The 14,577-nt window shown below is 39.9% G+C and overlaps 1 protein-coding gene across 1 annotated transcript in view; it reads left to right on the plus strand.

The window, feature by feature from the left end:
- LOC132379912 (sodium-coupled monocarboxylate transporter 1-like) overlaps positions 1–14,577 on the plus strand; it is a 58,387-nt gene that overhangs the window by 17,020 nt on the left and 26,790 nt on the right. The window contains exons 4-9 of the mRNA XM_059948254.1: positions 2,908–2,975; positions 6,777–6,931; positions 8,224–8,364; positions 9,511–9,640; positions 12,628–12,716; positions 13,664–13,785. Of these exons, the coding sequence (XP_059804237.1) occupies positions 2,908–2,975; positions 6,777–6,931; positions 8,224–8,364; positions 9,511–9,640; positions 12,628–12,716; positions 13,664–13,785 (705 nt within the window). The remainder of the gene's footprint in view (positions 1–2,907; positions 2,976–6,776; positions 6,932–8,223; positions 8,365–9,510; positions 9,641–12,627; positions 12,717–13,663; positions 13,786–14,577) is intronic.

Raw genomic sequence — 14,577 nt, forward strand, 5'->3', positions numbered from 1 at the left:
AGCAGGAAAATGGATTCAACCAGTGGAAAGTACCTGAAAGTGTTCATGAAAATGCCAAGAATTGTCAGGAATACTTCACACAGTAGAAAGAAATGGAAAGAAATTTAGCTGGAAACAGAGGAGTTATTGACGCGGTATTTCAGTCACAGATTGAGAAAGAAAAACAGAAGTGGCATGATATCTTGACGAGAATCTTTCACTGCATAAAATTCCTTGCAACTCAGAACCTGGCTTTGCGAGGTCACAGGGAGTCACTTCAGCTAGACGATGACTCCAATGTGGGATAATTTCCTTGGCTTACTGAAACCACTGGCCATCTTTGACCTGTCAGAAAAGAACACCTCACTCAGGTGGAAAGTCATCCTGGATCCACATCTTATCTTTCACCGGGTGTCCAGAACAAATTCAACCACATGATGGCATCCACTGTTCGCCAGAGTTTACTGAGAAGCATTCGTAAAGCCAAGTACTATGGTCTCATGTTCGACTGGACTCCTGATCAGACACACCATGAGCAGATGTCAGAAGTAGTGAGTTATGTGCAACTTGGTTTTGAGAGGAAAGCAGTCTGTGTCAGAGTGACCTTCCTTGGTTTATCCAGATAAGCCAGAAGGAAGCTGAGAGCTTGGTTGAAGACATCTTGAAACAGCTAGAGAAGGATGAAATGGACTACAAGATTGTTGGTCACAGTGCTATGACAATGCCACTGAGATGGCTGAACACAGAAGTGGTGTTCATCAAAGAATAAGTGAGAAAAACAACTGGCAATCACTCACTCAACTTGTGGGTGTACATGCAGCCAAGCAGGATACAATGATTTTTTGGAACCATCGAAACTCTCTACGTGCTTTTCTGGTGTTCAGCACAGTGCTGGGAAAACTCAAAAATGCCGTGCCTGTGGTTGTTAAGTCGGAGTCCGAAACCAGGTGGAGTGCAAGGACAGAAGCAGTGAAGCCTGTCAACAGGTACCTTGAGAAGATGCTTCAAGTTCTCCAGGACATGACAGACAATGAAAACGAGACCAGTGAAACAAGAAGTGACACAAGGCAGCTGTACAACTGCATGTTGAGTTACGATGATCTGATTTTGCTAGGATTTTGGAACGAAGTACTCATTAGCATTGACCGTATTCAAAAGAGGCTGCAGGATCCTAGCATGAATTTACACGATGGTACCCTGGATTTGAAAGCCCTCTGAGATCGTTTTTATGATGAAAGAGAAGTGTTGGTCAGTGAGTCACTCGAAGAAGAAGTCGTTCTCTGTCGAGAATGGAATATTGAAGTTGAAAGACGTCAGAGACGAAAGAAACGAATGGCTGATGAGAACTCGAGAGACGCTGGGTTAACAGCTAAGGAGGAAATGGAAAGAGTCAAGAAGAAAACACTCGACCGTCTTCACAGAGAAATGGACGAAAGGTTCGCTCGTATGCAAGACACTGACGCCAAGTTTGGGTTTCTTCTCGATGTCGAGGGACTGTTACAGCGCCGACAGTGATGATCTGAAGGAGTGCAAAAATTCGGGCGAATTGTACAGCTCTGATGTTGATGGACAGCAGCTATATGAAGAAATTTTGGATTGCAGAATGTTGCTATCAAGGCGGGTAAACATGAAAATATCAAGACCTGAAGAGCTTCTTCAACTTATTGTTCAGTACGGAGATGAGAGTGTCTTCCCCAATCTTCGCATTGCTATTCAGATAATGCTAACCATCGCAGTTTCCATTGCCAGCTGTGAGAGATCATTCAGCAAGTTAAAACTAAGACTTTTGTATTTGAGAGCCTCCATGGGTCAAGGCAGAGTCTGTGATTTCGCTCTGCTGAGTGTAGAAAGAGAAGAAACTGAAAAAACTGACTTTGATCACATCATAGACCAATTTGCATCGGTGAAAGCAAGGAAGGTGCGGTTATAATTTTCATGTAGTGCCATAACTTGTTAATTAAAAGATTAACGAGCTTGACTTGTATTTTTGAGCTGATATTATGGTAAAGTTATCTAAAAGATGGGTGTCAGTTGTTTGGACGGGGGCGCAATTTCAGTGCTTGGCGTAGGCGTTATTTTCCGTAGATATGCCCCTGAATGTATAGAGTACATACTTTGATAATAAATGTACTTCGAACATTGACTATGATTTTGCTGGTTCGTCATGGATACCTACCTGACTATTGTTTTTACGAGAAGAAATTATAAGTTTGTCCAACCTTATAGCCTCATATCCAGGCATCATCGTAGCCTCCTACCCAATGGCGTGAATATCAATTTCTCCTTCTGGTAATTTTATCCCCTTCCCCCTTTCTTCTATTCTCACTCTGGTCTCCTACCTCTTACCTCTTCTCACCTCCCAATCATTTCGCTGTCCATTCCCTCATCCTTCCCTTTTTCCTAATTTCCACTCTCCTCTTCTATCAGATTCCTTCTTCTACAGCCCTTTATCTTCCCTACCCATCTGATTTCATCTATCATCTTCCAGCTATCCTCCTTCCCTTTCCCTTACCTTTTTATTCTGGTGTCTTCCTGCTTCCTTGTCAGTCCAGATGAAGGGTCTCAGCCCGAAACGTTGACCGTTCATTTATTTCCATAGACACTGCCTGACCTGCTGAGTTCCTCCAGCATTTCGTGTGATTTACTATCGTAGAAAACCTCTTCTGCAGCCTTTCCATGGTTTCACCTTTCCTTTAGTAGGGCAACCAGAACCACACACAATTCTCCAAATGCAGTCTGACTAAAGTGCATCTGTTAAACTCTCTTAAATGTCCAAACTGTCCAGTTTAGGATCATTTTGGGATGGATAATAAAGGCCTAGCTGCCAATGCCCAGATTCTTACAGTAAATTTTATTTTTTGATTCATCATAATTTCTGATCATTTAGAATTTAAATTATGTGAACTTTTTTCTCAATTGCTTTTGCAGTTACTGGAATAAATTTGTGGATTTCTATTGTAACCACTGCATCTGTGTGTACACTCTATACAGCACTGGTAAGGAAATAATTTGAATATTGACTAGAATGAATAATTGTGGTTAAAGGGTCTGAGTTAATTTAGATAATACATGATATGGATTGGAATTGTGTAATCTATTCTTGATTATAAAGCAAGCAGTGTGCTAATTACATACAGTTTCCTTGTGATAACTATTAATAGATTTTTTTTAAATCAGAGGAACCAAATGCTAAGAGATTAATGCAGTAAACATTTACTGAAGTAGATTAGCTATGATCATTTTTAGTGGTGAACAGCTAGATAGTCTAATGGTACTGTTTCACAAGTTCTTATATGTATGCTGTGAATGTTTACATTGAAAGCATGGAGCTGCATACATTAACAGAAGTTCCAAAATCAGAAATTAGCAGAGCCTGCAATTTCTAAATGGATTGCATGGTTCCTGATGCACTTGCTGACAGTTGTACAGATGATGAATCTGACCCATCCAACAATGGAAAGTTTTATGTTTTTGGAGGTCTGGATGGAGGAATCGGAATGCAGAAGAGATGCTCCATTTATTCAGGACTCATCACATAACAGTAGAAGCTGGCTATAAATATTACTGCCATGAGTCAAGCCCCAAGTATATGGATGCACCATTGTTCGAAGTTCAATAAGTTTACTGGAATAGTGAAAGTTGAATGCTTTAGCTGTTGTTCAAACCATCACATCCTAATAATTCACTTACAAACAATATCCATGTGGTGAACTACATATACCTGTTTGGACACGCCTCTCTGCTGACTGCTCCTGTGGCTCCTCCCACAGACCCCTGTATAAAGGTGGTTGGAGGCACTGCTCCCCGCCCAGTCTCCAGGATGTTGTGTGGTGGTTTTTTGCAGCTAATAAAAACCTATCGTTTGCCTCCTGTCTCCAAGAGTTATTGATGGTGCATCAATCCATTAATCAGCATTCATACCTAATATTCCTATCAGATTCTCGGACAAATAGCACAGCAGCACACCTCATAAACACAACTCACTGCCAGCTATTCAACCATAATAGGTGCATCACCCAAAGGTATAAGTTATTTCCTGACACACTTCCATCTCTTGTAAAGGGAAGTGAGTATGCTTGTATGTCCTTTTCACCAGGGAGAAAATAATGCTGGCCATTATTTTGTATTTAAACAGAAATTAAAACTGACAACTTCAGTGGCTGGAATTGGATTTGAACATAATTTCAAAATTAACAGGCTACCACTGTGCACAGAGTTCTGGTGTATTTTATAAAAGATAGAAGTTTGTCCTCCTGCCAGTAGTTTGGTTATGAATTTAGGCAGCTGCAAAGATGAAAATTAATTTTGGGAATGTCAGTAGAGAAGAAAAGTTTGTTTGCTGACATCTTCAGCTGCTCCCTGCTTCAGTCTAAGATCCCCTCATGTTTTAAGAAGGCAACGATAATCCCGGTGCCGAAGAAAAGCAAGGTGGCATGCCTGAATGACTACTGACCTGTGGCTCTAACATCAACTGCTATGAAGTGCTTTGAGTGATTGGTTATGGCACACATCAACCATAACCTACTGGTCAGCCTCGACGCTTTGCAATTCGTCTACCGGAGCAACAGATCAACGGCAGATACCATCTCTCTGGCACTACATTCCTCCTTAGAACACCTGGAGAATAAAGACACATATGTAAGGCTCCGTTTCATCGACTACAGCTCTGCCTTTAATACCATCATTCCAAATAAACTGATTCATAAGCTCTGGAACCTGGGTCTCAGCACTCAGATCTGCAGTTGGATCTTCAACTTACTCACAGACAGGACCCAGACTATAAAGATAGGGGACAAGCTCTCCTCTGCAATCACTCTGAGCACCGGTGCCCCACAAGGCTGTGTACTCAGCCTCCTGCTGTACTCACTGTACACCCATGATATGTAGTCAAGTTTCTATTGAGCTCTATATATATAAGTTTGCTGATGACACCACAATTGTAGGCCGCATCTTTGGTAATGATGAGTCTGGGTACAGAGAGGAAATTAAGAACCTGGTGGCATGGTGCGAAGACAATGACCTATCCCTCAATGTCAGCAAGACAAAGGAATTGGTTGTTGACTTCAAAAGGAGTAGCGGACCGCACAACCCCATCTACATCTGTGGTGCACAAGTGGAACAGGTCAAAAGCTTTAAGTTCCTCGGGGTGAATATTACAAATGACCTGACTTGGTCTAACCAAGCAGAGTCCACTGCTAAGAAGGCCCACCAGTGCCTTTACTTCCTAAGAAAGCTGAAAAAATTTGACCTGTCCCCTAAAACCCTCACTAATTTTTATAGGTGCACAGTAGAAAGCATTCTTCTAGGGTGCATCACAACCTGGTATGGAAGTTGTCCTGTCCAAGACTGGAAGAAGCTGCGGAAGATCGTGAACATAGCCCAGCACGTCACACAAACCAATTTTCAATCCTTGGACTCACTTTACACCACATGCTGTTGGAGCAGTGCTGCCAGGATAATCAAGGATAAGTCCCACCCTGCCAACACACTTTTTGTCCCACTTCCCTGCAGGAGAAGGTTCAGGAGCATGAAGATACATACGGCCAGATTTGGGAACAGCTTCTTTCCAACTGTGATAAGACCGCTGAACAGATCCTGACACGGATCTGGGCTGTACCTTCGAAATATCTGGACCTGACTTGCACTAGCGTACTTTCCCTTTTCTATTTTCTAATTATGATTTATAATTTAAATTTTTATTATATTTACTTCGATTTGTACCTCAGGGAGTGCGAAGCGCAGAAACAAATATCACTGTTATGATTGTACGCTCTAGTATCAATTGTTTGGTGACAATAAAGTATTTGTATTTGTAAAGTTGTTAAGATGTCAGAGAGATGCATAGATTATTTTCTGGCAAATAGTATTCTGTACAGTATTCATGGTCCAAGCTTAGTTGCTTAACTTGCTGCACTGGTGAAGCCTCACTTAGTGTACTGTAAGCAGTTTTGGGTCCCTTATCTAAGAAAGGATGTGGTGATGTTGGAGAGGGTTCAAAGGAGGATCACAAAAATGATTATGGGATTGAAAGGCTTGTTATATGAGGAGCATTTGAAGGCTCTGGGCCTCTACTCACTAGAATTTAAAAGAATGAGGCTGACCTCATTGAAACCTATCAAATGGTGAAAGGCCTTGATAGAGTATATGTGGAAAAGATATTTCCTATGGTGGGAGAGTCTAAGACCAGAGGACACAGCCTCAGAATAGAGGGGCTTCCTTTTAGAACGGAGATGAGGAGGAATTTCTTTATCCAGAGAGTGGCGAATCTGTGGAATTTGTTGCCACAGGCAGATTTGGAGGCCAAGTCTTTATGTATATTTAAGGCAGAGGTTGATAGATCTTTGATTGGTCAGGGCATGAAGGGATATGGGGAGAAGGCAGGAGATTGGGGTCGAGAGGGAAAATGTACCAACCATGATGAAATGGTGGAGCAGACTGGATGGGCCAAATGGTCTAATTCTGCTCCTATATCTCATGGTCTTATGGTCATGGAAGCAGCTTGCTTGACTTAGCTATGGTTTTCCTGCAGCCACATATAGTTACTGATAGTGTAGTGGAAATCTGTATATGTGGAGACATGTTTAGAGAAATTCTTGACCCCAATGTCTGCTTCAGCTCAGTTGTGTGTTCTACAGGCAGAGAATTTAATGTATTCTGTTTGAATGTAATTAAATTGCACATGAACCTCAAAGGACATGGTGAGATCGATCTAGCAATTTTAATTTATAAAACTTTTTCTTAGCCTTATCTCAAATATGGCAATTAATTTGAATCTATGCTTTACAATGTCCTCTCAGGGTGGTATCAAAGCTGTTGTGTGGACAGATGTTTTCCAGCTGTGCATCATGATTATTGGCCTTCTGACAGTCCTGATTCAGGGATCAATTCACATTGGTGGGTTTGAAAAACTTTGGAATATTGCTGAGAATGGCAGCCGCATTAACTTTTTGGAGTGAGTACTTTAGTGTATTATGGGTGGGGAAAAGGATCGTAACAGTTTATAATCTGATGGCCTGGCATATCTTCATTTTACCAATCTGAAAAGTCAGTGGATCAACATTGGCCATTGATTAGCGCAGTGGTTCCCAATGTGGGGTCCACAGACCCCTTGGTTAACAGTAAGGCTCCATGGTATAAAAGAGTTGGGGACCCCTGGATTAGAGCATGCCAGCAAACTAGAGTAGGTGAACTAAAATAAGCTGTCAAGCTGGTGAAGCTGTTGTACACAGTCAAGTTCATGCTGAACACGGAAGGAGCATTTGATTGATACAATTAGTGAAACACTGCAGTCCTGCCACGTGCAATCATGGAAAGCATGAAGAGGACTCCATAACATTCTCATCCCAATGATGGCAGAGTTCAGCTTGTGAATGTTGAATAATCCCTGCAGTACCTGCACTCAGCTTCATGCAGAGATGTCAAGTAGATGGCCCATTGTCCTACTGTTGAGATTATTCTATGACTGAACCAAGGTAAATTGCTCTATCAATTGACCCCTAGCAACCTCCTGGCTATGCTACTGAAGGCTTATGCCCCAGAAATGGTGCAATACTGGCTGCACTATTCCAATGCAACGAAAACACTGAAATGTAACCAATGATGTAGAAAGATGTCAATTTATGCCATTGCTGTAAACCGCGAGACAAATTTGATTTTAGCTTACTTCCCCATCAGTCTAATATCCCAAAATTATATTACTGTTCATGTTTCCTCTTGTGGCAGAATCCCAACTGGAGTCCATGGACCCCTTGCTTAATGGTATTGGTCCATGGCACTAAAAGGTTGGGAACCCCTGTCTTAAGACTAGAATAGCTATTTAAAAATAAGGGGTTGTCCACTTAAAGACATGAGGTGAAATTTTTCCCTCAGAGGGTTATGAGTCTTTGAAATTCTCTTCCTCAAAGAACAATGACATTAAAATCTGAATATTTTTAAGGCAGTGGAAGATAGATTTTTGATAAACCAACTCTTATTCCTGAGGAATTGAGCTTACATGGATCCAAACATCCCATTTAAAATCTCCAAATTTTACCCTTAGTGTGATGGCACTCCAATTGGACTAGAGAATGAGGTTCTCCCTTGTTTCATCACCATTCTTATTTTGAATTAAGATTGGATATTTTGGAACCTGAGTGGGCAAGTAGCAACTCTTTGACCAATCAATTTGCTAAATTTAGAAAGACAAAATCTGGTTTCCTAGGAAGTTGTGGTTGTTCACATAATTCAGGAGTTTTTATTTTCCAGCTTTGACCCTGATCCAAGGCGAAGGCACACTTTTTGGACTATAATTGTTGGAGGCACATTTGGATGGACCGCAACATATAGTTGTAATCAAGCCCAAGTACAAAGATACCTCGCCTGTAAGAGTGAAAAAGAAGCAAAGAAGTAAGTTGTCTTGGTAAGATTAAGTAGTTATAGTGCAGCGAATAGAAATGTCTGGTGGAGTATGCAGATTTTCGTGAAATCGCGATTTCAAGATTTAAAGGTTGTTTAATGTCATTTCTGGTGTATGTGTAAAAGAGTATGAAATAATACTCCAGATCTGATGCAGCACAAAAAAACACCACAATAAGACAATGAACAATATAAAAACACAGTAAATATAAATACATAAGATAGCACATAAACTGTATATAGATTGAAAGTATGACCACAAAGTGATGCTAGGTATGAGAGTGTCTGTATGACTCTGATAGAAGATAAAGTAATAGTGGTTGGGGGTGATTGAGGGTGGGTTAGTGGGTGGAGATATTGACCAGTGTTACTGCTTGGAGGAAGAAATTGTTTTCAAGTCTGATGGTCCTGGTGTGGATGCTCCTCCCACTGCCTAATGAGTGTGGGACAAACAGTCCATGATCAGGGTGGGTGAGACACTTCATGATGTTACTAGCCCTTTTCCAGCACTTTTCTATATATGTATGTCCTTGATGGTGGGCAGGCTTCTGCCAGTGATGCATTGGGCAGTTTTGATGACCTGTTCTAGAACATTCCTGTCCACCACAGTGCTGTTTCTGTACTGTGCAGTGATGCATCAAATGGTTTTGCTCCAGGTGGTCTAGTTTCCTAATGCTCTATAAATTACCCCTAGATCTGAGTGGTAGAATTGGGTTAAGCTGGTGGGAAAGTGCCATGAAAAAGTTAGTCATTCAAAATAATGAAACCATTAGGCTGCAAAGGGAACAGTTTTACCGAAATGTTGATAGGAAAGGCAAGACCCAAAAATGTTATGGAATCTCATTAAAAGTGATGGAAGTTTCCAAAGATGCCCCACTAAACATGAAGCTGGGGGAAGGGAGGTGAGGACCAGGAAAACTTCTTCCTTGTTCAGGTCAGGAAGGGAACAGGTCAAAACAGTGGTTCAGCAAATAGATAAGAAGCCACTGAGAGTTCTGAAAATTATGGTTAAGGATATTTAATTCAGATTTCAATCTTACAGCACTCATAAGCAAGTAAAAAGAAATCTCACTTTGTAAGTATCACACAAACTGAATAATTCTACATTATTGCTAATGGTCATTTCTGATTTCACAGAGCTGTATTTCTGAACTGGATTGGTATGATTATTGTTCTTACGACAGCATGCCTGTGTGGTTTAGTTATGTATGCTGTTTTTGAGACATGTGATCCAATAAAGGCAAACAAAATTAGTAACACCAACCAGGTAAATACCATTTAATTCTTTTTAAAATGAGCATTTTGTGAGAGCATGCACTCAGTTTAATTTCTCCGGTTTAGATATGATCTCCAATTACTAAATCTAAATTGATGAACTTCACATCTAAAAGATACCACAAAAGTTCTCCCACAGTAATGACAGTATAAACTCTGATGACAATACTCTTATTAAAATGAAACATGATTTTTGAAAAATTTAAGGTCATTTGAGAAAGAAATTTCTAGATAACTGAGATTCTAATTGAATATATAGAACTCAGGTGTAGATAGTGTTCATTCATATTAAAGAATTCAGAGAAGATAAAGAGAGTATTTTTATTTGTATTTAAAGATTCTTTAGAAAAGGTAATATTGACTGAGGACTAGTAGGTAAGTTGTCCACCAGTGAGAACACGCACTGGAATCTGCACATTGATAGCAGAAAGAAGAATTGTTAAACAAATGATTAAAGTTGTTAATAAATGATAATAAATGTCACCATATATGTGACATATACAACTCTGAAATTAGTTTTCTTGTGGGCATACTCAGTAAATCAAATAACCATAAAAGAATCGATGAAAGGCTGCACCCAACAGGGCGGACAACCTGTGTACAAAAGACAACAAACCTTGCAAATATAAACAAAAATAATAATAATTATTATAAAAAATAAGCAGTAAATATCGAGAACACAAGAAAAGGAATCCTTGAAAGTGAGTCCATAACAAAAGTCAGCAAATTTAAATATGGTACTGGAGCTGTGCTTAGCGTCACAGTCATAAGTGTGAAGTGAGTAGAGCAGGGGCTAAGCAAACAGCTTTTCATGCACTTGTGCTGATGGAGATCATGGAGGAGATGTTGTTGTCAATCTGAATTGATTATGGTCTGCATGTGAGGAAATCAAGAAAGCAAAAGATAGAAAACAACACAGATTCTAAAACAAAAGAATTGCATTGACCAAAGTTGACCTAATGATGTAGAATTTCTCTGATGTTTACTTTTTAATTTGAAAAATTTGCTAATATTTCAGAAAACAGTTAAGAGTAAACTATCCTGTGGGCCTAGAATCACATTTAACTGAAAAATGTCAGAAAATGAAACTAAAAATGAGATTCTAGATTCTAGATTATTTAATTATTTTAATTCTCTAGCTGCTCTGGGAATTGTTGCTATAAACTGCCTAGTTAAAAACCTATATTCTTAAAGGGAATCTTAACTGTTATATCACATGATGCCATAAGTAATATAACTGAAGCAACACACACAAAATGCTGGTGGAACACAGCAGGTCAGGCAGCACCTATAGGGAGAAGTGCTGTTAATATTTTGGGCTGAGACCCTTCGTCAGGAATGAGTCCTGACGAAGGGTCTCGGCCTGAAATGTCGGCAGCGCTTCTCCCTATAGATGCTGCCTGACCTGCTGTGTTCCACCAGCATTTTGTGTGTGTTACTTGAATTTCCAGCATCTGCAGATTTCCTCATGTTTGCCTGAGTAATATAACGGAGCCAGAATTCATTTGCTCAAATAGTATTTCATTTGCCCAGACTACTTGGAATGGATAACAAGATAGATAGTTGACTGTTACCTTTTCCATCATAAGAAACCAAACTTATCGCCTGCTGTTCAGTGCAAACTGTAGCAGAAGCAAGAGAGGAGAGTGGCTTCAGCATCGGGTGTTTTCAAATTCCAGGCCCGTTACCATGAGAGTGGAAGTTAGACCAGATTAGACCAAGATCTAATTCACTTTCTAATGTTTTCTTCTTTTGACTGAATCAAAGTCAATTAAGTTTGATGACAACGTACTGTAATTCCCACATGTTTGAGCCCACATTTGTCTGAGAATAGATTCTGTCCTTGGTCCTACACTCTTCCTCTTTCCCCCTCTCCCCAGTCCCCAGCTCCCAAACCCATCTTCAGTTGAATATGCAGAAATCATCCTTTAGAATTTTTGTACTAAATGTGACTCTTCTGCCTCAGCCACACCAGAATTCCACACTAAGAGCCTGAGGGCTTTTGGGAATGTCATGCCACTCCATGTGGAATTCACGTGGAATAATAAATGTTAGTTATTGGGATGAGTGTGTGTGGAGAAGTGGTTCTCAGCTGAGGTGTCCTGTTGCTCCAGACTACTCTTACTGTGAGCATTGGTTTTCACCTCTGAGTCCTTTTATCAATTAGTGACATATCACGTTATGAATTGTTAAGGTAATTAATACTTCACATGTGGAGAATTTGTTCTCATTGTGGTGATAATGATGGAAAAAATTAGCTTAACATTCAGTCTCTTTCTTCAATCTGATTCGCTGATGCTCATGACATGCCTTTTATGTCTTGGTGATCCATGGGCTAAATATAAATTGGGGATATCATGTTATGTATTTACATACTTCTTTTCAATAACTTCAGATGGGTGACAAGATTTTGCTCTCTGGGATGTCCACAGCCCAAGGCCATTAACTTTAGGGAAGAAAGTTCTGAGTTGGGTCACAGTTTCCTAGTGTATCAGGAGTACCTACCTACTTACTACCCTTCACCATTAGTGTTTAGGGCAGCAATGAAGGTCCTCCATCTCTGTTTTACACAGACCTTTGCACACAGGTAAAGAAGGATTCTTTATTGCTGTTACTGTAACAATTTTATTTTACCAGTCAGGATTGTTAATCCTGATCTGAACCCCCAAATTTGGAGGACCGGTGGACACTCTTAGTCTGGCCTCTACCCTTTGGCCTGTTTGGCAGGGGTGACCCTACCAAGAGTCAAAGCATAAAGCCCTGATTCCAGCCAACGCAGCACTTTGAGTCATTGAGGCATGCAAGCCTCCAAACCTCGACAAAATTGTGGTCCTCTTGGGGGATCAGGAGTACTGAAATGGAAAAAAAAATCTTAACATGTCTACTAAGCATTAAGGAGATTTTAACTAAATTAAACAAAATCAAACAAGAATCATGATCTGTTTTAAAGTAGTTATTTTAACGTGCTTTCCCCTAAAGATGATGCCGTTACTGGTTGTTGAAATTTTGGATGAGGTTCCTGGAGCAGCTGGACTCTTTGTTGCCAGTGCATACAGTGGTACATTGAGGTATGTAATATGTCACTCTAAGCTCAGGTGGATGCAAATCACTGCCACACTGCTAATACGACATAAAGATGCTTTTAGGCAGCTGAGACTTAATTTATGTGTAACAAAAGCAGCTGAGGTATTTGAAGTACAGCCATGCAAAACTTGGAATAGTTCTTTGGTATTCTGATCTACAGGTTATTTGCACACTTAGAGATGGCACATCTTATTACTAATCAATAACATTCACATTATTATAAGTAGAACAAAAGCACATTTCTGAGACTACTGATAAACAAATAGAATAAAATAGAATTCATCTGAAATATCTTTGAGCTTTGAAATATGATCTTTAAAATGTTTAGTTTGTGCTGGGTATTATTTAGATGGCTAGGTGGAGATACATCTTCCATTAGCTAGCCTTCAGGTCACCCTTGGGCAAGGTGTAGCATCTGCTTAACACCGCCCCCCCCCCCCAATCAGGGTCACAAGAAGCCATGGGAGCAGGTGATGGATTGTTGTATGAGAAGCTGATGCATATCTCAAGTCCTGGTTATGCGACCACTGACGCCAGGCAGACAATCTGAAGAGTATTGATAATGGCTGAGTTAATCTGTCATGTAAAGAAACTGCCTAGAAGAAGGCAATGGCAAGCCACTTCTGTAGACAAATTTGCCAGGAACAATCATGATCAAGACTACAATCGTCCATGTTATACAGCACGGCACAAAACGAATGAAGGAATAACACAAACATAGCAGTCAAAATCAACCAATAGACACAGAGAACAACAGTTCCTAAATTAATGAGAATTTGGGTTTTATATTCATGCTGTTTACTAGAAATTAATAAAATTATTTTGAAACTATATCTTTTGCGATATCTTTAACTGTTTTAATGCTGAGTAAAATATAATAAAAAAACCATAGTAAACAAAAATGTATAATACTTAATTTTCTTGTTGACAGCACAATGTCCTCTGGTATCAGTGCAATGGCTGCAATCTTTGTGGAAGATTTTATAAAGCCTATGTGGAAACCCTGGGAAGAGTTTTCTAACGGGAAGAAGACTCTGGTCACAAAGCTCCTAGGTTGTTTTTTCCTTCTCATTTCACTTCTGTTTCTGTACAATTACAAATGTATTTTGGAGTCGTACTTGGTAAGGACTCTGAAGAGGATCTTCCTCGTATCAGGCCATCAAAAAGTATAGTAAATAGTGAAGATCTGAAATCAAATAATGAATGCTTGAGAATAATGGCAGGTCAGTCAGCAGCTGATGGTAAAAGAAAATGTGTTTCAGCAGATCTGAAAAATGAAGAAATAAACAGAAAAAGTAACATCACATTGTCATGTTCACATTCATTCCATGGTTTGATTGTACTTGGAGTGATGAACTCTTACATTTGAGCTATGCTAACATTTCCTATGCTTCAAATTTATTTTTGAATATTTGTTTTATGGGATATTATTCAGGGGTTGATAGATTCTTGATTAGTGAGGGCATGAAAGGGCATGAAAAGGGCATGAAGTGAAGTAATTGTTAGGTTATTTGGGCATCCAGTAGTCCAGAGAATCTGCCCTGAAATCCTATGATAGATTCTGGCATTGTACTGGATGACTGGAAAATTGCATTTGTTATTCTGCTATTTAAGAAGAGTGGGAGGCAACAGAAAGGAAACTATAGACCTGTTAGCCTGACATCAGTGGTTGGGAAGTTGTTGGAATTGATTATTAGAGTCGAGATTACAGAGTACCTGGAGGCACATGACAAGATAGGCCAAAGCCAGCATGGTTTCCTGAAAGGAAAATCCAGCCTGACAAACTTACTGCAATTCTTTGAGGAAATTACAAGCAGGGTAGACAAAGGAGATGCAGTAGACGTG

Source organism: Hypanus sabinus, chromosome 23 (genome assembly GCF_030144855.1).
Source record: "Hypanus sabinus isolate sHypSab1 chromosome 23, sHypSab1.hap1, whole genome shotgun sequence".
NCBI lineage: Eukaryota > Metazoa > Chordata > Chondrichthyes > Myliobatiformes > Dasyatidae > Hypanus > Hypanus sabinus.